This window comes from Quercus lobata, chromosome 8 (genome assembly GCF_001633185.2).
Source record: "Quercus lobata isolate SW786 chromosome 8, ValleyOak3.0 Primary Assembly, whole genome shotgun sequence".
NCBI classification, from domain to species: Eukaryota; Viridiplantae; Streptophyta; class Magnoliopsida; order Fagales; family Fagaceae; genus Quercus; species Quercus lobata.
Window position 1 is genome coordinate 10,005,640 of NC_044911.1, and position 26,812 is coordinate 10,032,451.

Sequence of the window (26,812 nt, forward strand, 5' to 3'; positions counted from 1 at the left end):
TGGGGTGTGAAGGCTCCACGTCATGTCTTTTTTTGTTTGGACAACTACATGGGGGAAGGTTCTCACAACAAATCATTTAAGGAAAAGAGGTTTCACTATTATGGATTGTTGATTTGTTGTTGCCTTTGTAGAAGTGATGGGGAGAGTGTGGATCATCTGCTCCTACATTATAGTGAGGTATGTCAATTATGGATCTTTGCCCTTTAGATGTTTTGGTGGTTCTTGGGTTCTACCTAAGAGAGTTATTGACTTACTGACTAGTTGGAGGAATTGGTTGGTGAAGCATTCTTCAAAATGTTTGGAATTTGGTACCACATTGTGTGATGTGGATTATTTGGAGGGAGGGAAATAATCATATTTGAGTATTCGATGCTATTTGGGGATAAGCTCTTAACTTTGTTTGTGACCATTTTGTTTGATTAGTCTTGTGCGTGGGAATTTCCCACTTCTATGAAATTCATTCTGCTGTTTTTAGATTCACTTTCTTCTTGTACATAAGTTGTTTTGTTTTCCTTTGTTGCTTGTACATGTTTCCTAAGCTTACTTCATCTCTTTGATGGAGTAGTTTCATTTTAATGCAAATTTTTCTTACCTATTAAAAAAAAAAGTTCTGCCACTTTTCATACTATAAATTTTGAATACTTATCTTTTTTACCAAGTGAAAGGTTGAGGAGATACACCCCTTGGATCAACATTTTGAATACTTCTCTCTTTAGGAAGGCAATTGGCTGAACATCTTGAATACTTGAAAACTATATTAATGGTATAAATGCAAGATTTTAGTTCATCATACAGCTGACATGGTGTTTTGATGACAAAACTAAATACAGCAGGAGAATTAAAACCTCTTCCTCATATGGCATGAAGGGCCAGCATACACGTTTGTTCCGAACTACTTCCATCTCCAAACCCGCACTTTTTCATCAAAATCAATGTCATTGTACAATCAAAAGCAACAGAAATGGAAAAGCTGGCACATCACAGAGTAATAAAACATAATATAACATTTTGTGCGTAAGGACATTAATTCCAACTCTTTAGAGACTTGCTCGCTTGTGAGGCCAGAGCTACTGCCTTGGCCCTTGTACTTGCCATTATCAACTCCCTCTCAGCACGGCGCTGATGTTGCCTTGCATTCTTTGCTCGCTTTGGGGCTAACCGAGTGTCTCTTTCCACAAAGGCAAGTCTAAATTTTTCAGCAACAGACAATTCAGTGGGGCTTGAATGAGATGTAGAGACAGTCTTTGGGTTGAACCCACACACTGCCCATGTTTTTGGATCAATATCCTTGACAACATGATCGTCCAATGTGATACCTTGTAATGCTTCCCTGGGAACTGCAGCTCCTCTGAAACCAAAGGGTGATGACTTGGGATTTACTGTAATGCGGGGACATTCGGTGGACAAAATCTCCAAAGAATCTCTATCAATCTTTTCCTGCAGGAAAAAAAAAAGTATATGAATAGTTTTGGAAGGGAAAAAAACTGGCAAACAGTGGACAAAGAAAAGAGTCATACAGGAGTAAGTCATACCCACACAAGCCAGCGTAATGACTCTGCACCATTTGAAATTTCCATGGTATCAAGTTCCTCCCATGAATCACCATTCACATCATTCAGCTTTGGTTTGAATATGCTCAAGCATCTCCGTGTAGTGTAGTCACTCCTTGGGGAACCTCTGCAATATTAACTTCAGTTCATAACCTGTTAGTAGGTTTGTACCCCTAGTCAAAATCCGATATCTTAGGCCAACTCAAGTCGGCCAGATGAAATAAATAGAAGATTTCAAATCAAAAGTTTTATGATTACAAAATTAATCACAGATCTTTATTTCATGAAGCTAATTCCATATTGTAGGAGGCATCAACCAAATCTTAAAAATGTGAGTTCTCTCGCATCCTTAAGGAACTTAAAACAAGTGCTTTTGTTCTATTTTTTTGAAGTTTCATGATGCACCAACGTAATAACAAAGCATTTTTCATCCAATATAGTCCACATATAAAATAGCTTAGAGTTTTTTTTCTTGAAAAAACTATAGCAGATCTTGTTACCAGATTTAAGCATCAATGCACCTTAGAACAGGTACCAAGATCAACTAAAATTAGTACCTTCTACTCTCAGTTGTTATGAAATGAAAAGAAAAAGAAGTGCAATTAATTTAGTTGCATCCTAAAACAACACAAATAATCAAAGGCTCAGCAACGAAGCTCAGACTTTAGAATTAGCCAAACTGAAACTTCTAAAAGCTTAAAAAGTTACAGAACAAGAGTGTACCCGCATCTTAGTGTCTCTATTGAATGGCAATTCTGCACAAGTTCAGAAAAACCAGTGGTGGTAATTTTATCACACCGACTGCAAAAAAGCAAAACCAGGTCAATTTAACTAAAGCCTCCCAAACTGAATAGATATTTGATGGCATACTATGCACTGAGCCCATTATGAATCAAGAAGGTGAAATGAACACTAAACGTATATGAGAATAAAGAAAACAAAATCTAACAATTCATTAATTTGATCAAGTGGAAGTCATGAAGGAGTACATAGATATTGGTGAGACCTACACTTTCTCAAAGCCCATCTCTACTGATTAGCCACTGTGATTAATAACTTATCACTGAGATTGTTAACAAAGAATATACAACTCATGATATTATTGACAACGATAGATTTTTGAGAATAAAGTCATCTACTTCATACATAAAATACGTTCCATTTGTAGTCTATTTGTCCACATCAGTTTGTCATATCTCTAATGGTCTAATGTAAAGTGAAAAAAATACTAAGTTAACAAGGATCAATTCTAAAGTACATAAATAAGGTCATTCCCTTTGCATATTTCAACCAATTTCAACCATTATTCATGCCATATATCTGATGGTCCATATAATGTGACAGATATGAATTTATATTGAGAAAATTCAAATTTTTGTACCTTATATCCACAGCTCGGAGAGATTTGCATATTTCAACCACTTTTTCTAAGCCAAAATCAGAGACATCTGAACCAGAAATGTCAAGAATTTCCCAGGAAGTATCGGCCAAAGAGATGATAACATCATCATTTAGCAGCCTCCTCCTCCTGGCCATTGCTGCCATTGCCATCTGCTTTAATGATATCAGAAGAAATTATAAATGAGCAGTAGGATTTTAAGCATTAGACTTGGATGCCGAGTTTTTTTTTTTTTTTTGGCTAGATGGATGTCAAACTTGTACATATGCAACATTGAAAACCTTGAGGATGCAACGATTGTCAAAAACAAAAACCCAGCCTAGTTCAATATGTTTACTGAGTGAATTGGCCAATGAGCTATAGCTCAACTGGCACTTCCTCCTCCCATAATAATGGGATGGAAAGTGAGGTCGAGGGTTCAAGACCCATTGGGTGCGTGTGTAATGTACCAATAGAACAAGAGGTTCACCAAGCGAATTCATCAAGGTGACAAGACTTGATGTAGCACACACAAATTAGGAAATCTTTAAACTTATTTTGATAGTTACAACAGTTGGGGAGGGGAGATTTGAAGCCCAAATGTCTCCGTCGAAAATATCATGAGGTGCTAGTTGAGCTATAAGGATCTTAGCAAGAATCTTTAAACTTATCAATTATGACTTTCATTTAATGGAGTCAAGTGTGACTTACTCAGCCTCTTTCCTTTCAGAGCCAACAACTTCACAAATCTTGAAGTTAGTCTTGCTACAAATCTTACAATTTACAAACTTAAATCTTTAATGGTATATAGTTTAGGTCTTGGTTTTAACCTGAAGTGTAAAGTTTTCTATTGTAATAACATATACATGAGTCAGTTTCACATTACTATGTTCATTCTTCTCTCTCATTTCAAGTTTCCTTAATGTAATACAGCCCCAGGTATTAAGTCCTACAGAATAAGGTTGCCAGTGGCTGAAGAGCACATGGAACTCTGCCAACATTGTGAGTAATTTTATGTTATATAATAAGAAAACAAGCACAAAGAAACAAGGCCTTTATATATGAGTGCATGACTTTTTCCCGCTAGAGTTTCTAGTCTTAGAAACCTAAAAAGTAACCCACTTCAATCTACAATCCTATAATTTATTTGCCTTTCGAATTCCCTTTCGCTAGAAATATGAAATCTTCACTTATGCACTTAAGGCACGTGCCCTACCAAGATAGGACTGGCTCATATGCTGTACAGGCAACGTTTTAAGGCATGCAAAAGCATATAAACATAATAAATATTTATTCCATCTGCCTAGAATTGTCCCCAATTATTGCCATCTTATCATCCTTCACATTCTTCTCTCCACAACATACTCTGGATTCTTGTGGGACTAAATATTCATGGTTTTGCATAGACAACAATCTTATATTACAACTAATATCATTTCAAGTCTAAAATTATTACACTGTTTAATCATATCTTTCACACACACTTAAAATATCTCCTAAGGTGTAGATAAATTCATAACAGTGAAGGGAAAGCACATATGATTGAGCAGTTTGAGAAACACGTCTTTGCTCAAAGATTGAAGGGAAATATCAAAAGCACAAACGAACATTTAATTTTCCTACACTCCCACCCCGAAAACACAAATTCTCTGCATGCACTACTAGTACAATAGAAAGCCAAAAGCCAAAGACAGTAAAAATTATCTGTACATGAATGTGGGACTCCCATGTAGACACTACATGTACTTGAAAGTGATGTTTGCATATACCCATTACATAAAACATCCCTCCACAGACTGAAGCCCTATTGCTTACACAAACCTATGCATACATACATACATACATTCATTCATACATATATAGAACATATATGCTAAACTCATTACAAACATATTAGAAATACAAAATTGAGAATAGTTTGTCAAACAACCTTAATATCTGCGGGAAAATTGATGGCAATCTCATCCAAGTCTTCAATTACATCTTCCAAATGCTTCCCTACAACTCCAAGGCACAAGCTAACCAAAGTCGGAGTCTTTTTCTTCTCGAGTAATCCTGTTATGAACAAACTCAATAAGTTCAAACAAATACTAAAAAAAATTCGGTTTTAGCGTGCTACAGAGAGTAACATGAATCATTAAATTTCAGTAAATTATTCAATTTAAATGTCCATGCCTTGACTTTCATTCTATTTGATCCTAAAACAATTTTTAAAATGCAAAAAAAAAAGTAATAATAATAACTTTTCTATTTCAAACCAATGGACAGCTATCAAAATGCCGTTCTACTTTCTTTGATTTTCTCAGCAACCAAACAGAACATATAAATTGAAAGAAGCTATGATTATTAGTTTGAAATAAGAGAGAGAGAGAGAGAGAGAGAGAGAGAGAGAGAGAGAACATACTAGAGGATTGGAAATTGGTGGTGATTTTCCTCGAAGGATTGGAATTAGAATTCAAATCTAGGTTCTCCAAGGAATTTGTAACGGTATTTATAGCTTTTCCTTTTTCCATCAAAACCGCAAAAATCCCTAATCGGAGAGAGAGAGAGAAATATTACGAATTTGAAGAGAGAAGAGAAGAAGAAGCCGATTTTTTTAATTTGAAAATCCAATAATTGAAATTAATTAATTAAGGTGGCTTAAATTGAAAAAAATAAGAGAATTACATTTATTTCCTCATACGAAACAGCCCTGACCCGTTATGTAAGGGGTTAAATTAGTAAATTTATCTAAGGCTTTGAAAATTTTGAATCGTTATTGGTTGCAACACTGTAATAGGCTTCTACTCTTTCTTCTTGTATTAAAGTGTGAAAGATACGACACCGTTTCTGGGATCTGAAACCGTCTTCTTCGTACACTACAATGGTGAAAGGAGGAGGAGGAGGAGGGCAAAACTTGCCGGCTGACGTGGCACAGGTGATCGATCAGCTGGAACGCCATTGCTTGGCTCCCGATGGTTCTCTCGTTCCCAAACCCGCCTTCTTCGACCTCCAACTCGTACTCTCTCTCTCCTTCTCTCTTGTTTGGTTGCTCAGAAAATTGTACTCAAATTATGCCCACAAGCCTGCATTTCGTTTCGTTTCCTTTTTTTGAAAATTCATGTTTTTTGAATTGATATTGAAACTTGAATGGCTTGGTTAGGCAAGAGAGGAAATGTCAAGGGAAAGGTTGCGATACTTGGAAGCAATGGTTAGGTTTTTAATTGCTTTTCTTTTTCAATGTTTTTTTTTTGTTTAAATGTGTTTGAAATAATTTTGGTTTGGTGGTGGATTTTTGAGTAGGCGATCTATTGCGAGGCGATGGCGATGGTGGAGGAGTATCAGCAGGCAGTTTCGGTGGGTAATCTGGGAGGAATTCGCGATGTTCAGGGTTTATACCCGCAGCTCGGCTTGATAAACTCCCCTCAGGTTTTGATTTTATAGTTTAGAAAGTTCTTATTAGAGAGCAATGCAGATACTATATATATATATATATATATATATATATAATGTTCAGTTCATTTTGTTTTGAAATTTGGTGTATTATGTTGTCAGTAGATAGGAAATTGAAGTTGTATTGTGAAGTAGTGTTTTAGGATTGGATATGGATTCTGTGAATCTGATATGGATTATCTGTATTGGGAGATAAAAATTGTGTCGTTTTGTTTGTGAAATCAGTAAGTATGCTACTTTATTTGTATTTGTGTTAGAATTAAATTCATCATTTCCTAAAAGGCTAAGTTTGAACCCTAGCTCTAGTTAAAGGGGAGTCTAGGCTCACACGTGAGGGAAAGTGTTAAATTTTTTATTGAAGCATAAAATTCACCATTTCCTAAAAGCTCAAGCTTTTTGGAGATTCGATAATTTATTCTTATGTACTTGCATTGCATTTGAAGGACAATCAACAAATCAAGAAGAGAGAGGTTGTGGGTTTTGGTTTTTCATGAATGATTTTCTTTCATGTCATTATTTGCATCATTACTTTATGATGGTCCATTTAATTATGGTGGATGTGTGTAATACCAATGTGTACAGAAGACAATGGGGTTATTCTTCTTACATGGAATTTCCATGTGTGGAATTGACATGAACATGATGTGTATCTGATTTTAGGTATACGAGACATTAGAGCATCGAATGGTCATTGCAGAAGCAGCTCAAAAGTTGAGGCTTCCTCTTATCTCCAAAGATGGTGAAATCCATGAGGATGACATTGAAAAACTCAGTATAATGTCACGAAGCTCCCTTGATAGTACAGCTACCAGTTTCACAATCAGCTCAAGCTCAAATTCAATGAATTACACAACTGCAAATAGCACTGCTAGTATGACAAATAATGCTCTTAGTGCTGGTGATGCAATGGAACCTGGAGTTGGCGGTGTTCCTAATCGCTATCTTGGAATCACACCTGCTTATTTATGGCAAACTCAACTTCAAAGAACACCATTATCTGTGGTATGATACCCTATTTGGAAGGCGTGTAAACAGTTGTGATGTTTTTCTTTTGTCATTTCTCATTTCTCAGCTCTGTACATCGACTCTTTATGTTATTCTGTTATGTCAACCTTTTTATTGGAAATTGAAATTTAGAACTTCCTTTGACTTGAAATTGTAGGATGTGACAGAATATCAGATGTGTCTTTCTCGTGAGATTGAGGCTCGTTTAAAAGCTAAATGTGAAAAGTTGGCCGATGCCTTTGTAATGGATGACATTGGTAGGTTATATTAGTACCTCTCTCTCTCTCTCTCACATAAGTCCAAAATAGCCCATGCATATCCTCATGACATGCGTGTCTCTGATCTATTTCTTGGTGATAAGTAGCGTTTATATATCCATGTGAAAAAACAGATGTGATCTGTGAATTAAACTGTTGACTGAGGACTTTCCATTATAGTCTATACAAGGACAATGGCTGTATTAACAGCTTGATGCACAGTGTCAATGTGTGTATATTTACATTTGTGATGATTATGTGCATCTCATTACCCTGCCTGTGTTGATGCAGACTCATCATCTGGGCATCAAACTTCAAGTTCACGGCTTCCAGAAAGGTTTGTGCTACTCTCATACAATTCTTTACAGCATTCTCTTCTAACTAAAGAGATTTTTTCTGCTATCCATTTTTAGTGTATTGTTTTACATGTAATTTTAGCTCTATTGGTAAAAAAAAAAATTCCTGTTAGGGGATGGCTTCTACTCTCAGGAAAATGTAATGTGGCCTGAATATATGTGAGGTCCCCAACAGTTTACTTTCTTGAATTTTGGATTCTTTATTGAACAAGACGGTGACAGAAGCTTTGTAGCTAAAATTGGCTTTTAAAGATAATATTGGGTCACTTTTACCTCTCTGTGTGTGTGTTTCTTTTTTTTTTTTTGGGGGGGGGGGGGGGGGGGGAAGTTGTTGGCTGCTCTCAAATTTGTTTGACAAGAAAGTAACTTTGACAAACAAATAAAATATAGTCAGAGAGACAAATGGTTTGGAACTTGAAAGATAGAGAATACCCAGCGAAAAGAGCTGATGAAACATTATAGGCCTTAGTTTACTGCACTATCTTACTTTCACTATTATCAGGGTAAAGTTGATAATTGAGGAGATTGAAAGGGAAGAAGCAGCTTTGCGAGAGGATCTCTATGCTGCAGATAGAAAATGTGCTGAATACTATAATGTATGTGAATGAGAGATTTATATAATGTTGACTTTTTTCATGCACCTTTTTTACTAGGAAAACTTTTCTATGATGATTTTGACCCTTTTTCTCTGGGCCCTAACTAGGTCTTAGAGCAGATACTTGGAGTTCTTATTAAGCTTGTTAAAGATTTGAAGTTACAACATCAACATAAATATGTAAGTATTTCAAATTTGTTAATATCTTCAATAGTTAGGTTTTGTTGGTATTAGTTTATTCTGTTTTTGTTTATATAAGATTCTCTTTTCCTTCTTGGATTGACCTTGAACTTACAGTATTTTCACTTTTTTTAAAGGATGATCTGCAAAAAACATGGCTTTGCAAAAGGTGTGAGACCATGAGCGCAAAATTGAGGTCTGTTGTGCCAGTTGCTGTAATTTTAAATCTGTTTTGTGCCATTAGTGTTGCTTTACAACTAAGATGATGTGGTTCTGATCCCTTGTACTGTCATTCTTAATGCAACTCTTTTGATTCTAAATGATATGTATGCTGCCAAGCTTTTTGATGATCACTTATGAAACTAGAGATAAATTATTTTTTCCTACTTGTTTTTATATTTCATATAACATTGTGATTCATATGAACATACAATATGATTGCCTAGCAGAGCTTTTTGGATCAAAGTGTTGCTTGACAACTAAGATGGTGCAATTCAGATCCCTTGTACTGGCATTCTTAATGCAACTCTTTTGATGATCACTTATGAAACAAGAGATGGATTATCTTTTTTCTACTCCTTTTATATTTCAAATAACACTGTGATTCATATGAACATACAATATGATTGCCTAGCAGAGCTTTTTGGAACAAACTGTATAGCTGTAGATTACATTGCAGCTTTCTTTCTATACAACTTTGCAGTATTTGACACTTGCCAACGTCTGTGGACTTTAGCCATTGAATCTATAGTCATTTTTTTGGTATTTATTGCTGACTTGCTTGTGATCCTTCAGCATACTTTGGTGGTTTGATTAATATACTGAACACAAACATCAGTCACCAATATTTGTCATTATGGTATTCATTTGTTCTCCTGTATATATAATATATGTTACTCTTATGGATAAGCAGATTGCTTTATATGCACAAAAACTACTTCATAATTACAGTAATTTTTGCCAGCCCAAGTCCCTGTTCTAATAGATGTTACTTTTGCCATCACTTCTCAGGGTTTTGGAGAATGTTCTCCTGCTTGAAACTTATACTCAGGAGTCAATACCAGCACTTCATAAAATAAGGTACTACATAAAAATACTTTCTTGATTGCAAGTGCCGAGTTTGGCTGAGGGAAAATTGTTAATAGTTTGAGTCTATTTTAGGAAGTATCTTCTTGAGGCTACAGAAGAAGCTTCAATTGCATATAATAAAGCAGTAAGTTCCTCCGTTCCTTTTCTTACTTCAAATCCAAGTATCATTCTGAAGATTTGCTAAGCCAGTGTCTGATGATGGCATGCCTCCTATTTGATCCCCCTTATCATAATCTGTTTTAGGTCAAAGTTAGGTGCAATTTATTAGGTGCTATACATTAAGTCCCTCAATTAAATTCAGCCATGTGGTTGAATTGACCCATGAATTACATAGTTGAATTTAATTGTTCTTGAAAAAGATGACATTGTTTTTGTTGCATTGATCAATACAGCCATGTGGTTAAATTCAATTGGGGAACCTATGATGCAAAACTGTACCTAAATGGTTTGACCCTCTTTCCTGTCCCTCTCTTTATTGATTCAACTTTTTTTTTTCTAGGTTACACGTCTTCGTGAGTATCAAGGTGTAGATCCTCACTTTGATACAATTGCAAGGCAGTACCATGATATTGTAAAGGTAATATCAATATGTTGTATGCTGTGATTTACTTGGCTCCTGTGGCAATTCTAATATGTCATGATTTCCTAACAGAAATTGGAAAATATGCAATGGACGATCCACCAAGTTGAGATGGACCTGAAACGCTTACCAGATCACCAAACAGCATGAACTTTTACTGCCCTTAACCCCCACCCCCTTTCTCCCCCACCCTCTTTAAATACTATCTTGATGTATAATGGCGCATATCCAATTCATTGTCCTTACCAGCCAGCTTTGTGTTGTGTCATGTAGTCAATGTTAATAAAAAAGAACTCATTTACGGTTTCTTTAATGTATCATAGCTTATGATTTGGCCTTTCTACGTGTGCTTTGAACCTGGTGGATTGGTCATCAACAGCAGGTTGGGAGGCTTTCTGACTGAGAACCAATGTGCTCGTAGGAGGCACATGTAAATTTTCATCACATTTGCTCAGGTGCCAGCGTACGGCTGACTTTTTGAATTAAGAAGTGATTTCCTGCTCAGAATTTTAGGTCCCGTTTGGTACACTCACTTAAACACATGTTTTCAGTTTTTAAACAATATTATATATATTTTCACACACTTTTTCATCCACACTAATTTTCACACATGTTTTCAAACAACAAACACATGTTTTTAAGTGCATATTCTAAACACTCCCTAAATCTCCCAGTGAAAGTAGAAGCACGTCCGTGTTTTCTTGAGTAGCATGAATTTCAAATATTGATGCCAAAACACATGGATTCACATGCATGAATGGTTCAAACTTAGAATGCATCGTTGTAAGTGGAAATTTTTTTTATTAAAAAAAAAGAAAAGAAAAAAGCGGAATAGTCCAAACTTTTCTAGTAAAGTTTACTCTTTGAACCTTTATTTTTCCAAGTCCAATTAATAGTTCTTCCACATTACTTGATTGCAACCGGTGCATTACTTGATTGCAACCGGTGCATGTTCCACTAATAGAAGGTTAATAGAAAGATTTTACCCAATAAATAGGCTAGCTCATCGAAAATCTCATGCACTTTTTTGTATGGTTACTATGAATGTTACTTCTTTATAATGTGCTAATGAGTTGTTAATTAATTTGAGTAATGAAAAATGGCTTTAGTCCTCCAGACGCCTAAATCTCAAATAAAAACAAAGTCTTGTTTTCGCTAGATTTTCAGTTATATATAAAAAAAAAAAAATCCATAATAAGATCCTCAGCTGCGAAAGAGAAAGCATTAGGTGAAGTGTCATGCATACAACGTCCTATATGGCAAGAAATCTTGATAAAGCTTACGGGAAATTTGATGCAATTTATCCTATTAAATTGATCCATTTTCTTATCTGAAAATTTTTAATCTCTCAAGTTAGAGAAATAACCAAATTGGTCAATTAGATTTGCTATACCAAATTTTTTTTTGGTATCTGTTAGATTTGGTTTGTTGAGTGGACAGAAAATGTTATTATATATATTTTCAAACTAAAATGTGATAAAAATTTATATAAGTTTTATTTTGTCCCCTTCGCTTTTTTTTTTCTTTTTATTACTTTCTCTGGAAGGTTCTGCCGAATCCCCACTTCCGTGGACCAATTGCTGTTAGGAAATAATTTTGATGTATGCACGAATTCTTATTTTTGCCAATATAATAAGTTTAATCCAAATAGACACTACAATAACAGAAAATTAAAATGAGTTTAAGAATAATCTTGCAGAGTTATAAAATCACACTACTGCATTTTTTTAAAGGTTTATTCGTGTCAACCAAAGTAAAGTTAGGTGTGAAGTGATTTTCAGGTCGAATAACTGCCTAAAATTAGATTATAGTGACTGTCTACCTTTATTTTTTGTATACACTTTCACACGGATTTTAGAACAACCTTTTATAGTAGCCTTTCTCTATTCTCACTTTTCACTCTCTATCTCCATATTGTCTTCATTTCTACAATCAATTTTTCCTTTTTGCAAATTCACAAATAAACTCAACCATGAGCATCGCACCACTTGGAAGCATCTTGGTCCTCAATCATATAAAAGGGTTGGCTAAGACTTGGCCACTTGGCCGAATGTGGGCCAAGAGCCAAACCCACCTTAATGAGGTGTTAAAAACAATGATGCCATTTGTCACTCTAAGAAAGAACCGCTTAGTAACATGAGAGTTGTTGATTTTACTTCTCACTTATTATTATTATTATTATTATTTTACTACCAAATTTCTAATAGTAAAAATTTAGAATTCACTTTAAATATTAAGCGTTTGAAACACACACATTCCATCAATTCCGATCCATTATCTTATATAATGTTAAACACGAGATTATAGCCTGAGGTAAATGTGTGCAGCATTAGAGATATTGATATGGGAATTAGCATGGCAAATACTAGCGACCTGTGAAGTCTAAATCAAAAAGGTTTCCACTATCGTCCACGAAGTTTCCTAAGTAATTTGAAGAAAGAAGCAATGGAACATGTGTTTTTGAGGTGCCCAATCGCATTGCAAGTCTGGTCTCTATCACCATAGCCTTTGCAAATTACAAGTTTACAACTACAAAACCTGGGAAATTTGAATATGAGAGTGGGTGACGATGTCTTTGGCCAATTAATTTTGCTCAATTAAAAGCGATTTTGTGTTTGAAGTTTTAGTAAAAAATTTTGAGATCTACATGATTAGAGAATTTGAGTGCACGACAATTATCATAACGGGACAGCATCTATACATACCAAAATAAAAGAAAGAATAATATATAAATGTTTTTTTTAATTGTTAATAAAAATTGACAGTTAGCTAAAAATCACTTATGTATTCACTTAAAAAAAAAAAAGGGTAATCATTTATGTATTAAAATGTATAAATCTTGCATATATTTTATTTAGATCTCTCTCTATACGAGCTCCGTCTTTCTAGTTTTTTTTTTTTTTTTTTAATAAATGTATCTCTCAATTGCATGTAAAGTGAAATTAGGAAAATCTATTTTATGGCTTTTCAGACTTGTTTTCTTAAGAGCAAAAAAAATAAATAAATTAAAAAAAATTAGAATACACTAATGAAAATAAGAAAGAAACAAGCCTTTAATATATAATCTACTAATCTTTCTTACAAGATTACTTTCTGTTTACATCACAATCAAGGTCAATTAATTGAGCAATGTTAAAGACAAAATATTTTTCACAATTCTTCACTACTTGTTCAGGTGTCAAGTTTTAATTAAAACTACAATACTTTTATATAGACTTACTATTAACACCATTTTTATTATACATACATCATAAACTAAGCCATATCAATAGTTGTGAAAAAGCTATGTACTTATAGTAAGGTTTTTTTTTTTTTTTTTTTTTTTGGAGAAGAGTTCAGTGCATATTATTAAAGATATTGGATTTCAATATCAATAGTTGTGTACTTATAGTAAGCCATACCAATAGTTGTGAAAAAGCTATGTACTTATAGTATGTTTTTTTTTTTTTTTTTTTTTTTTTTTTTGGGGAGAAGGAGTTCAGTGCATATTATTAAAGATATTGGATTTCAAATAGGCATAGCATATTAAAGTAGTAATTAGAAAATATTGTGTAACACTGAATAGTGTAATCTTTATGGTATATATATGGCTGATCTATGGTAAGTAATTCCATATCTTATTTTATTACAAACAAAATAAAAACATTTTTACTTTTTTTAAGTGGGGGAGTATATCTATACTATATATAAGAGGATTTTTTTTTTGTCAATTAGACTTTTATATGATTCAAAAATACTCTCATTGAAGGGTAACTTCATTTAGAAATGAAGTCATAAATGTCAAATAACAAATTTAATTTTGAATTCTAAAATTTAAGAATTTTCTCCCTTCACATTCAAAAAAAAAATTACAATTATTGTTATCTCTAAAGTTTTTCTTTTTTATTTGTTTGAAAAATAAAATATATATTTCTAAATTATAATAAATGCAAATTATTAATCTTTACTCAAAAAAATAGAAGAGCCTCTGAGCACATGCGTGAGCATGTGCTCAAAGGTTAGTGTGTGTGTGTGTGTGTAGAGAGAGAGAGAGAGAGAGAGACGTAATATTTGCGTGTGTGTGTGTATATATAGAGAGAGAGACGTAATATTTGCCTTAACAAAAATTAGAATATATTCTACAATAAGCGGGACTTAGGTACAGTACTTAGGTGTTGTTCCTTATGTTTTCTTTTTAAGATTCTGTCATGTGAATTTTTACTCATAGGATGGAAGTATATGTTTTAGTTAAGTAGCCACATAACTGAATTTTAAAAAGAGAATCTAAGGAACAACACTTAAGTTACTATAGCTAAATTTTGTCCTTCTACAAATACTAGAAAGAATAATTTGAAGGAAAAAAAAAAAAAATCTTCCTTCACAACTACACATTTTTTGCCTCACCAGAAACAACAAGTAATAATTAATCATCTATAATTTATTGTTAAAATATTACAGATATAGCATTTCTTATTTATTTATTTTATAAGCATATTTATTTTATCAGTTATCCGCTAAGAATATTTGCTTTTCATGGTTGAATCAATGAACAAGTACACTGTAGTCTGTACTCTGTACAGTGTACACTACACCTTTCCTTAGCTGCTAAGAATATTTGCCTTTCACGGACAAGTTGGCTAATGTTCTCCGAATATGCGTTTAAATGAGTTTTTTTATTAATTTTTTTTACATAAAATATTAACCAAAAATATAAATTATACAATAATTTCTTCAACACCCTAAATGCTAAAGGTTAAGTGTGTATTCTAATTAAAAATATATATATATTATTTTTAATATTATTTTCGAAACCTATTATGTTTAGTATACGATAACAATAGTATCAATTAACCACTTTACTTCCTCAAACAAATTTAACCTCCTTTACCTTTTTTTTAAAAAATTATCTATAATAATTGACATTACTCATTTAAATTTACCAATAAAATCAGGCTCTTTTTTTTTTTTTTTTTTGAGAAAGACAATCAGGCTTACCACCACCTCAAAAACAAAAAAGAAAAAAAATTCAGGCTTACTATAATAATAACACAAACCATGAAATATATTCCAATTTGGTTGGCACGCAGCCACACAACGCGTTGTTTCTCTTTCCATAATTATTTATTTTATTTCTGGTGCCTGGTGGAATCTGGATTGTTCTTGTAGACCCCAATTTTATCTTCTCACAAAATATATGCCAATCTGGTGCGTTCAACCGACGCACTCCATAGGAATTTCATTTTTCCTTCCCTAACCCAAATACTATTAAATTAAAATATAAAAATATAATATAATCCACACGTCAAACTAATCTGAACCCTCCAAAAATTCCAACATCCCATCTCCACCATCCACGTGTGACATTAACTTTTCCAAATCCAAGGTCCCCCGTATCTAGGTAACCATAGTTAGCACCTATTAGACTTGGCGGCCAAGGAGAAAAACTCACACGCACCCAACCACTATATATACCCAACGCACCCTCCTCGGTTTTTCTCATAATCAGTACAATCTCATGTGAGTCTCTCTCTCTCTCTCTCTCTCACTCTCTCTCTCTCTTAACTTTTTGCCTTATATGTTTGTGAAATTGTGTGTATGTTTCAATGATTTCTGGGTTATTTTTTGGCTTTTGTTTTATTTGATTGTTAGTGTGATATTAAGGTCTAGCGCTGCAATTATTGTTTAGAACCAAGTGGTTATTTGCTTGTTTGTTTTTTTTGGGGGGTTTTATATATATATATCATCATGCGTATAATCAAAGGAAACAAGATCTTATTGCGATAGGCTTCGTGGGGTTTACATAAATTGTGAAGAAAATATTGCAAGTGGGGCATATAAATTGTTTGGAAGGTTGTGTGTGTGTGTATTATGATGATCCTTTGTTCTCTCTCGTGAATATTGTTAACAAGAAGAAATATGAAGACATAGATGTGTGTGTGGCGATAAGGCCTAGGTTGTTCTAATTCAAGTTTGGTAGGGTTTGGTGATATGTATGTATATATATGTGTAGATTTTAGTTTAGATATATGTGGTTGATCTTATGTTTTCTCCATACTTTGACTATGCTATGCCCATCTGAAATCCAAAAATGTAATCTTTCACAAAAGGGTGATTTTGGATTAAATAGAATGACGGAAATAAATACATTAAATGAGCTTGATTAGATTGGTGAGGATTCAAAGTTTTGGGGCTAAAATTTGGCTTTTGTTGTTGTTGTTGTTGTTGAAAGGGGGACTAAATTAGATCTAAGAGCCTTAAGGCCGTGTATTGTGGGATTTATTTTCTGGTATTGTTTCTTGGAGCAATAGCAATTGACTATGTATATTGTTAATCAATTTCAGATTTCGTGCACTTGCGCTAAAGAGAGAAGCTTTCTTGGAAGTTTCAAAGTTCACATCAAAAAACGTACATGGTTGATCTAGAAGTTCAGATTCCCACAGCGTTCGACCCATTTGCTGACGCTAAAGACTCGGATGCTCCTGGAGCTAAAGGGTATGTTCATATACGTATCCAGCAGAGAAATGGGAAAAAGTGCCTGACCACTGTGCAAGGCCTCAAGGAGACTTTTAGCTACGACAAGATCCTCAAGGACATCAAGAAACAGTTCTGTTGTAACGGGAATGTAGTGCAGGACAAGGCACTAGGCAAGATTGTCCAACTGCAAGGTGATCAGCGCAAAAACGTGTCTCAGTTTCTTGTTCAGGCTGGGATTGTGCAGAAGGACCAGATTAAGATTCATGGCTTTTAAGGATCTGGGGTATTAATAATAATTATGATTGGTGTTTGTGGGTTTGTTTGCTAATAATACCTATTTTGGGTACTGGCTATAAATATATGTGGGGTTTACTTGACCCCTCATATATTAGTTTGCTATTGATTTAGATTAGTTTGTATTAGGTATTGCTTTGTTATTTTAAGTTTATGGGGATTTCAGTTGTTTGGGATGATAAACCTACAATATTAATCTTATTGGATGCTATTTCTTTTAAATTTCTCTCTCTGTGGTGTGTTGGTTGCTGCTATTTGTTCGCCCGGAATATTATATTAGCTTGTGGTTGTCGATTTCTTGTATTAGCATTTTAGCAAGTCTACAAACAAAATTATTTTTTTCGCAAGTATTTTTTACGACTTTAGGTTGATGTTCGTGGGGATTTTTTGGCATTTTAACACGAACTTTTGTCTGTTTGTTTTGCTGGAAAATCTTATGTTTGTTTGGTGATACAAAAAAAAGTTGTTAATAGAAAATTATTTTTGGCTAGCGGAAAATTTTAATAAAAATAATGCTTATTTATTATAGGTTGTTTTCCAATTTTTTTTCTTTTTTGAAAAACAATCTCTCTTATGCTCTGCATCTTTTCTACGTACTAACAATTTCATTAGTTAGCATGTTTTCTAAACTATTTAGAAAACTAATTCATGTGTTGGCAGAGCATTAACAATTTTGTTAGTTAGTATCGTTTTCAAACTATTTAAAAAACTAATATCTCAAGTATCTAAGACTCGAATTTCATGTGTTGGCAAAGTTGATGTGGAATAAAAATACACGCAGAACTTGAGTTCCACAAAACAAAACCAAAATAATAATAATAAAAACTTCATGGACAAATTTTTTTTCTCTTCTCTCTTTGTTTCTTTGCCTCTGAACCTCTCTTCTTCTCTCTAGTATCTAGCCTATTCTTTAGATCAAGCCCAAATTAGGCCTCCAAGGCCAAAGCTAGCCACTGAGGTTCTTTCTCAAATCTCTTTCCCTATCTTTTTCTTAGTCAAAACCCCAAATCAAATCCCATGAATTTTCTCCCTCTCTTTACAGGTTTTAATCGGGATGAGTTTGTTAGGGTCGCAGTTTATGATTGGAGGTGGGTTCTGATCGAGATGAGTTTGTTGGGTTTGGGTTTGCAGTTTATGATCGGGTTGAGGTGGTGGGGCATTTGTTGGGTTTGGTTTTCTAGGTTCCGATCGGTGTGTTTGTTCGGTGTGTTTGTTGGTTTTGGTTTTACAGGCTCCAATTGATGTGTTTGTTGGGTTTGAGTTTGGGTTTGGTTTTCCTGCTGAGATGTTTATGTAAGGAGTGAACACAAACTAGAAGGATTTGAAGGTGAGACTTGGAAGGATGCTATACAAACTTGTGAGTAGTGAAGACCTGTGAAAAATTGAAGGTAAGACCTGAAGTTATGAGCATGAGGAGATGAAGAAGGTGAGACTTGAAGCTAAAGTTGTGAGTGTAAGGAGATGAAGGTGTGTGTGATAACATTATTTTGTTTTGTTTTGAGGAAAGACTCGAGTTCCCCGTAGATAATTTTTCACATCAGCTCTACCAGCACATCAGACTCGAGTCACTACAATAAACTCGAGTCTAAAAGATTCAAGATGTTAATTTTCTAAATAGTTTAGAAACGATTCTAACTAACGAAATTGTTATAAAAATAGTGTTATTTTACAAAAAAAAAAAATATATATATCCATGTTTGTGGCGGTGGTGGTATTAAAGTGAAAACAAAAATGACTTATTATCTTAATAAGTGGGTGAAATTTATTGTATGTAGGTTACCGCATTGAGTTGTAAGTAGTAATGAATGTCTTAGGCATAGATTGCAAAAGTCTGGAATGGTGGGGCGTTGAATTGGATTGGACTCACGCAAGCAACAAAGGAGAAGTAATACCTAGAAAACTCATAATAGGCGAAAATCTTGTAAGCAAAAATCTTGTAGGCACTAGTGCATACAACCCATGTGAGACGGACATATACTTTCTTTGAGGATAGGGATGACAAAAGCCTTCAAAATACTCATATTTACTTTTTTTGGTACTCTAATGGCCGTTATCTCTCTTTACGTTTCATCTTTTTCTTATCAATATTGGAACTATCTCATTATAAATTTTAATTGATCCAATTAAATAGTGAATTTCCTCTTGTGCAGTTGATTGAGAGATTGATTTTTGCATACCTTAACCATATATCAGCTCAGCCCAAAACCAAATAACAACACACATCAGTCCATCCTAAAACCAAACAATATCACATATCACATCTCTCTCTCTCTCTCTCTCATGAATCTCATATCATCCCTCTTCTCTATTTGACTATCTTTGTATCTTCAACTCTAAAAGTAAAGAATAAGTATTTGTGAGTTGTGAATATCTCTTTCTTTATTATAAATTTATATTATATGTGTGTGTATTTCTAACATTGGCTGTGTGCTTTATTATTAATTAAAAATAGTTACATTTGTTCCCTTATTTGGTAAGGATTTAATAACACCACTGACCATGTGATTGCTTAATGCCAGATATTTGTTCTACCAGATTGGATCATCAAAACCGATTACATTACTAGACTAGTCATTTGTACCCTTTATGGTAATTGATGAGATGAGATTATATTACTGGACCTATATGTCATTCTCATCATGCAGTGTCAAACCAGTTATGATTGCAGGAATAACAAAAGGCTTACCAAAAAATTCTGGATTCTGAATCATTTCTAAGAGAATATCGTAAGGGTTTGAAAGCACCAGTCGGATTCCAGCAAGCTGCTTGTTCAGATTTACAATCATTCCCTTCAACTTTTCTTTGAAATCTTCGGCCACATTATTGTAATCCTCTATACAGTCACCCCCAAACAAGATATTTGTGGTTCTTTCAAATGGTAAACACCCCATTGGAGGAAGCCCAGTTATGGATAGCTTCCGAGCTCCAAGATTGTAGAGCTCTGTGATGAAATTTCCACAAATACCTACTAGAAAATTCTGGTACCCCTCGATGGAAAACTCTAATGATCTTTTTGGAAGTATATAGTAGTTCTCTAGGAAATCATTGGTTCCAATGCTTAACAGGTAGAGTGCTTCACCCAGAACCTCGTTAGCAATCTCGTTGCCAAGATATCCTCTCAGGTCCTGCTGGTATTCCTTGTAGTACTCCAATTCCTTCCATAGAGGCATTACAGACTGCAAGTAATAAAGAGAATAAACCTATAGCTAACCACAAATTTCTCATTATGAAACTTGATCTAGTAATTTTAACCATGTAACTGAATACACTATATTCTATTGTAGCAGTCTATATATATTTCCGAAACTGGTAGAAAACCATTAAGAAACTTAATCATAATGACAGTAACTATTCATAAGTTTGACTATAAAATATAGCTTAGAAATATATTAATTTAAAACCCAATTACATGCAATAAAGAATAATTATTACAAATTCACAACTATTAAAAAAAAATATTTTGTACCAAATGATAAAATGACTATTAATAATTATTCCATTTTACACCGAAGATACCCTTAAATAATTTATTAGATTCATTCTAATTTTTTTAACGATGAAAACTAGATTCTTTTAAAAGTAAAGAGTGAGTATTTGTGAGTTGTGAATATCTCTTTCTTTATTATAAATTTATATTATATGTGTGTGAGTGTGTGTCTGACATTGGTTGTGTGCATTATTATTAATTTTAATTTCTGTCATAATGTTGTTTTTGTGAATGTGTGTGTATAGTATAAATATAGTATAATTTAATGATTAAGATACAAAAGGTTTGTTATATATGTGTGTGTATTATTATCATATTATAATAACTTGTTATAAAGTTATTAATTCAAGAAAAAAGTAAGTATGTATTATTTATGTATAGATAAGTGTGGCTATGTGAGTCAATAATTAATACAACACTAATGGGTTGACTTTTGTCAATTTGGTTATTAATATTTTATCATGTGCAATATCATTTTCCATCCACTTAAGAAACTAGAATAATTGAAGAACCAAAGATAATGGATTCAGTTTCATTTTTGACTTTAGGGATGTTTTTTCATTATATATATATATATATATATATATATATATAGGACTTGGTTTAGGTCTAGTGCATTTAGTGCACTGGATCCGGTCAGATGGTGACACGTGTCTAAAAGTGAACACATGTCATCATCTCAACGAATCCAGTACTACCGGACACTGAACCTAGCCTAACCCACATATATATATATATATATATATATATATAGGACTTGGTTTATGTCTAGTGCATTTAGTGCACTGGATCCGGTCAGATGGTGACACGTGTCTAAAAGTGAACACATATCATCATCTCAACGAGTCCAGTACTACCGGACACTGGACCTAGCCTAACCCATATATATATATATATATATTGAGAAACAAACACACACACACACACAAGGGAGATGGGAATAGATTCTAACATAAATGCATACCACAAACTCCACTCAAAAGCAACAAAATAAACTTTGAAGTTTAAAAAAAAATAACAAATTCTTATGAAATTAACAAATTAATAACCTAAGGTTTAGAAAAAAAAATTAAACCACTAGTCTATATTAAATCTAAAACACAATGTTATTCCACTTTTATCATCTGATCAAGACACAAATTGGTTTTTGGTGTAGGCAGGATTGAACCTCAGATTTCTTATTCAACCATCAGAAATAGATATTTTATCAATTGATCTAACTAGAACCCATAATATTATTCCACTTAAATATGCATAGAAATTATTTGGTTTGTTGAGTGGACAGAAAATGTTATCATATATATTTTGAAATTAAAATGTGATAAAAAAATTTATATTAATTTTATTTTCTCCCTTTTTCTTTTTTCTTTTTTTTAAAAAAAATTCTCTCAAAGGTCCCACTGAATCCGCCCCACTTCAATAGCAAATAGTCCTCGAGAATGGAAGATAAGCTCCCGTGGACCAATTGCTTTTAGGAAATAATTTTGATGTATGCACGAATTCTTATTTTTGCCAATAGAATAAGTTTAATCCAAATAGTCACTACAATAAAAAGAAAATTAAAATAAGTTTAAGAATAATCTTGCAGAGTTATAAAATCACACAAATGCATTCTCTTTAAAGATCGATTCATGTCAACTGAAGCAAAATTAAGTGTGAAGTGATTTTCGGGTTGAATAACTGCCTAAAATTAGATTATAGTGACTGTCTACCTCTATTTTTTGGACACACTTTCACACGGATTTTAGAATAACCTTTTATAATAGCCTTTCTCTATTCTCACTCTTCACTCTCTATCTCTCCATGCTCTTTCCTTTTCTACTATCAATTTTTCCTTGTTACAAATTCGCAACTCAACCGAAAGCATCGCACCACTTGGATGCATCTTGGTTGTCAATCATATAAAAGGGTTGGCTAAGATTTGGCCACTTGGCTGAATGTGGACCAAGAGCCACACCCACCTCAATGAGGTGTTAAAGGCAATTATATCATTTGTCACTCCAAGAAATAGCCGCTTAGTAACGTGAGAGTTGTTGATTTACTTCTTACTCTTTTTTTTTACTACCAAATTTCTAATCGTAGAAATTTAGAATTCACTTTAAATATTAACCATTTGAAACACACACATTCCATCAATTACGATCCATTATCTTATGTAATGTTAAAACAAGAATATAGCCCGAGGGAAATGTGTGCAGGATTAGAGATATTGATATAGGAATTAGCATGGAAAATATACTAAAGACCTGTGAAGTCTAAATCAAAAGATTTCCACTATCGTCCACAGAGATTCCTAAGTAATTTGAAGAAAGAAGCAATGGAACATGTGTTTTGAGGTGCCCAATCGCAGCGCAAGTCTGGTCTCTATCACCATAGCCTTTGCAAACTACAAGTTTACAACTACAAAACCTAGGAAATTTGAATATGAGAGTGGGTGAAGATGTCTTTGGCCAATTAATTTTGCTCAAGTAAAAGCGATTTTGTATTTGAAGTTTTCGTAAAATTTTTTGATATCTTCGTGATTAGAGAATTTGAGTGCACGACAATTATCACAACGGGACAGCATCTTTACATACCAAAATAAAAGACAATAATATTTAAATGTTTTTTATTGTTAATAAAAATTAAAAGTTAGCTAAAAATCACTTATGTATTCACTTCAAAAAAAAAAAAAAAAGTAATCACTTATGTATTAAAATGTATAAATCTTGCATATATTTTATGCGTCCTGTTAACAGGTGCTGCAAAGCACCTTTTAAAGAAGGAAATTAAAAATAAATAAACTACACTGTGGAGTTATTTTTACTAAGAGCACCTGTAATAGTGGTGTTAAAAAACTAAAAAATTATTTTTAGTACCACTAAAAAGCTATTTGAAATTGTAGCAATGAAGTTATAACCAAAAAATTTGACTTTTCAATTACAATGCATAGCTAAAGATAATTGTGTACTGTAGTTCAAAGATAAATAAATAAATTATTTTATTTTGTATTCATATTACTTAGAATATTTATGATTTTTTTTATAATGTGATGTATTATTTTATTGTAATAATTATTTATTTTATTATATTAAAAGTTAAAATAGATCAGTATAAATAGGTAAAGTAGATACCTTAACTTTTTGCAGTGCCCGATAGTAATAAATAGTAATAGCTAAAACGTTTTTGAAAAGTTAAATTTGATACTTATTAGACAAAAATACCCTTCTTCGGTTTTTTAACTTCTCCATTTTCTCTCTCTAGTCTCTACTCCGTCTGAAGCTGCTCTCTTCTCTTTCTTCTTCTTCTTCTTCTTCTTGTCTCACTCCTTCTCTCTCTGAGTCTTTCTCATGCTTCGATCCAAGAAACAAAAACACCACCACAAACACCACCGCAGCCACCAGATTTGTAACCCTCCACAACCAGTTCCGTCTCACTCTCTCTCTCTCTGCTATCTCGGATTCTCTCTCTCGTCTCAGCCATGGCCGAACCCTTGAGCGCCACCACCACCACTAGTAACCGTTGGCCTCCCCTTTCTCTCTCTATGCCTTTATTTCTACTTTTCCTTCCTCTGTTTTTGGTTGTATCTAGGTTGTCTTGGTGACTGGGCTCAATTTGGGATGTGAAAAAGCTTTGACAATTTGGCTTGGGTTTGAAATTTGGGGCATTTGAGTGGATGTGTTTCTAGATCTGGGAAAAAAAGAGAGTACAAAACAACCAAGTTGAAAATGTTGCTAAAGGAAAGGAAGAGGGATCTGGTGGCTATGGATTTCGAAAGGCGGTGGCAGCCGATTGAGGTTGGTTCTCGACAACTCTCTTCGTAGGCAATGAGTATCGGTTTTGTGTTCTTTCATTTCTCTGTTTTTGTGGGGGGTTTTGGTGATTTGTACAGATAGGTTGTCTTAACTTTTTCCGTTGATATCTATCTTGTCAATGAATATTGCTCTTTATTTGATTGATTTTGTCAATGTGCTTATTTTACTTCTTTTTAATGGATTTACTTTCATTAGATTAGCTCTTATGGATCCAAGCCCATAAATAATTAAAGTTTTAAGAATTGAAAAACCCCTATTAAGGTAATTTTGCAATTGATCCAAGCCCAGTAGTGTTTTTTGCATTTTAGCCAAAAAAAAAAAAAAAAATCCAACCCTAGCAGAGTTGCACCTATAAAACCAAACGTACAAACATTTTAGGGTTTTAGTCTCTCGTCTCCTCTCCTCTCTCCTAAGGAACAGAAGCTCTGTCGTTTGTGTGTGTTAACAAGGTACGACATTGTTTCTTTTTCATTCTAGTTTATCCATCATCACCATGTTATTATTCTCCTTTTAATTCTATACCAGTCTTTTTTTTTTTCCCTGATATATCATTACCGAAAGGTCACGTGTGACATTGTTATTGGGTCTTTTGTTTTTTTGTTTTGTTTCCACTGCATTTTGTTTCATCCCTTAATACCAAAACTGTATATATATTTTCTTCTTTCTTTTTAGAGAAATTACCTGTCGGATCAAGATAACATTTTCCTCTTCTATTTTTTTCTGCTGTAAAAGTAGACATGTTTTTATCTAGCTATATGTGTTTGTTTTATGCTGTGTTTGATTTTATGAATATAGTTGCTTTGTAGGGCAATCCAAAAGCCATGATTGAAGTTATTTTGAAAACCATAATACCTATATACAAAAAATAGGTAGAACAACCTAGCACTGCGAATTACATGAAAAAAAATTGGCAATATAGACTGATTAATAGCCAAAGGATAAACGTTTGAGGCATGTAGGAATGCAACAGTAAAAATATTTTTTTTCCCTTTTTTTGTGTTTCCTCCAAAGATATTAGCCTACCAGAATAATGTGTATGTAAAATAAGTTGATCTAGTTTTCTGTCTTTGTTTAGTAAGTCACACACACTAGTGGATTTTTAACCTACGGCCTCACTCCCCTTACCATTATTAAGGGAGAAGGAAGTGTCAATTGAACCATAGCTCATTGGCAATTTTCTCTGTGTCTTATCTACCTTTTTCTTAAAAAATGCATGTCTTTCTAATGCATTAGATATTGATAGTTACATGTTCTCATTTTTGGCAGTTAGCGGCAAAATGAATTCTGACGTGAAGTATGCAACTGTGATAAAGATTATAGGGAGGACAGGATCAAGAGGGCAGGTGACTCAGGTGAGAGTGCAGTTTATGGATGAAAGCAAGCGGCAAATTACAAGGAACGTCAAGGGACCAGTCAGGGAAGGGGACATCCTCGCCCTACTAGAGTCTGAGAGGGAAGCAAGAAGGTTGCGTTGAGGGGGCTCATATTTGGCCACCCAGTTATTTCAAATGTTTAGGCTAATGCCACCATTAGGTTGTCTGTCTTGAATAAGATTTTGCATTGAACTCAATAGTTTTGGTATTTTACTTTCACATTTCAATATTTCAATGGCACATTTCTAAATATCAATTACATTACCAGGTAAGCTAGGCTTAACTAATTATGAGCTTGGTATGATAGTTTTTTCACCGAAGAGTAATCTAAAGATGTAGCAATAACAAGTTTAACACATTATATGAATGCATGCTTAGTTTATATGTATGATCATTAGGATAGCCAATACAGGTGAGTTGCCGTATAGATATGATTTGATGTATTAATACAATGGAAACTGTGTTGTGATAGTAACTTTTTTATTAAAAAAATGCTGTAGTCTAGCTGTTATATTCTTTGCAGGTGCTGTGAGTCTATCTTTGTTATGATATCCTATAATGGGAGGGAGATTTTGTGTCATTTGGTGAAAATAAAATCTCCTTGTCAATGCAAGGCCTTTAAAACTGGGCATTGATTGCTACACACTTGTTAGTGTGCATCATCTATACACTATGCATTTTATGTGTCGAGTGTGGACATACTTAAAAAATGTGGACGCGCATAGAATTATGAATATTGTGTGTCTGGAGTATTATGAATATTGTGTGTCTGGAGTGTATATTAATAAATATGTAAGAATATGACAGATTATATAGAACTGTTAAGAGGGGCCTATGGCCACCTTGGTAGGTTAGGTCTTTTAATATGGTCATCAACGATGGAATTGAAAAGATGGAAATATTTTATGACATTCACATTGGTGGTTTGGCAATTGATTTGATGGTCAATACAGACTATTACAGATGTTAATTTTTGTTCTTATATTGTG

At 33.6% G+C, this 26,812-nt stretch overlaps 5 protein-coding genes across 6 annotated transcripts; 3 read left to right on the forward strand and 2 right to left on the reverse strand.

Moving 5' to 3' along the window:
• Positions 1-742: 742 nt before the first annotated feature.
• Positions 743-5,519, reverse strand: LOC115954538. The gene is made up of 6 exons (XM_031072409.1): positions 5,333-5,519; positions 4,859-4,983; positions 2,932-3,101; positions 2,274-2,351; positions 1,533-1,677; positions 743-1,437 (listed from the first exon to the last, which is right to left on the reverse strand). Exons 1-6 carry the CDS (start codon positions 5,439-5,441, stop codon positions 1,024-1,026), a joined length of 1,041 nt encoding a protein of 346 aa, XP_030928269.1. The 5' UTR covers positions 5,442-5,519; the 3' UTR covers positions 743-1,023.
• A 185-nt stretch (positions 5,520-5,704) lies between these two features.
• Positions 5,705-10,929, forward strand: LOC115954517 (AUGMIN subunit 4). The gene is made up of 13 exons (XM_031072384.1): positions 5,705-5,926; positions 6,071-6,118; positions 6,211-6,336; positions 7,021-7,362; positions 7,523-7,622; positions 7,914-7,959; positions 8,481-8,574; positions 8,682-8,753; positions 8,891-8,949; positions 9,765-9,833; positions 9,915-9,966; positions 10,342-10,419; positions 10,495-10,929. The coding sequence occupies exons 1-13, from the start codon at positions 5,792-5,794 to the stop codon at positions 10,570-10,572; spliced, it is 1,299 nt and encodes a 432-aa protein (XP_030928244.1). The 5' UTR covers positions 5,705-5,791; the 3' UTR covers positions 10,573-10,929.
• A 4,926-nt stretch (positions 10,930-15,855) lies between these two features.
• On the forward strand, positions 15,856-17,391 carry LOC115958525 (protein translation factor SUI1 homolog 2). Its single transcript, XM_031076935.1, has 2 exons — positions 15,856-15,918; positions 16,743-17,391. Exon 2 carries the CDS (start codon positions 16,811-16,813, stop codon positions 17,147-17,149), a length of 339 nt encoding a protein of 112 aa, XP_030932795.1. The 5' UTR covers positions 15,856-15,918; positions 16,743-16,810; the 3' UTR covers positions 17,150-17,391.
• A 2,399-nt stretch (positions 17,392-19,790) lies between these two features.
• Positions 19,791-20,339, reverse strand: LOC115956322 (GDSL esterase/lipase At4g26790-like). The gene has a single exon (XM_031074737.1). The coding sequence runs from the start codon at positions 20,337-20,339 to the stop codon at positions 19,791-19,793; it is 549 nt and encodes a 182-aa protein (XP_030930597.1).
• Positions 20,340-23,914: 3,575 nt separating this feature from the next.
• On the forward strand, positions 23,915-26,207 carry LOC115955608 (40S ribosomal protein S28-1-like). 2 transcript variants are annotated; one of them, XM_031073803.1, is made up of 2 exons: positions 23,915-24,432; positions 25,717-26,207. In XM_031073803.1, exon 2 carries the CDS (start codon positions 25,728-25,730, stop codon positions 25,923-25,925), a length of 198 nt encoding a protein of 65 aa, XP_030929663.1. In that variant the 5' UTR covers positions 23,915-24,432; positions 25,717-25,727; the 3' UTR covers positions 25,926-26,207. The 2 variants fall into 2 exon arrangements, with proteins under 2 accessions (XP_030929663.1, XP_030929664.1); XM_031073804.1 differs by lacking the exon at positions 23,915-24,432 and adding an exon at positions 24,725-24,899.
• The last annotated feature ends 605 nt before the right edge of the window (positions 26,208-26,812 follow it).

Coding starts and splice junctions, on each gene's coding strand:
- LOC115954538 (XM_031072409.1), bottom strand. CDS start 5,441: ATGGAAAAAGGAAAAGCTATAAATACCGTTACAAATTCCTTGGAGAAC. Junction 4,984..5,332: donor CACCAATTTCCAATCCTCTA/GTATGTTCTCTC, acceptor TGTTCATAACAG/GATTACTCGAGAAGAAAAAG. Junction 1,678..2,273: donor ATAGAGACACTAAGATGCGG/GTACACTCTTGT, acceptor TTAATATTGCAG/AGGTTCCCCAAGGAGTGACT.
- LOC115954517 (XM_031072384.1), top strand. CDS start 5,792: ATGGTGAAAGGAGGAGGAGGAGGAGGGCAAAACTTGCCGGCTGACGTG. Junction 7,623..7,913: donor CTTTGTAATGGATGACATTG/GTAGGTTATATT, acceptor GTGTTGATGCAG/ACTCATCATCTGGGCATCAA. Junction 7,960..8,480: donor AGTTCACGGCTTCCAGAAAG/GTTTGTGCTACT, acceptor CACTATTATCAG/GGTAAAGTTGATAATTGAGG.
- LOC115958525 (XM_031076935.1), top strand. CDS start 16,811: ATGGTTGATCTAGAAGTTCAGATTCCCACAGCGTTCGACCCATTTGCT.
- LOC115956322 (XM_031074737.1), bottom strand. CDS start 20,339: ATGCCTCTATGGAAGGAATTGGAGTACTACAAGGAATACCAGCAGGAC.
- LOC115955608 (XM_031073803.1), top strand. CDS start 25,728: ATGAATTCTGACGTGAAGTATGCAACTGTGATAAAGATTATAGGGAGG.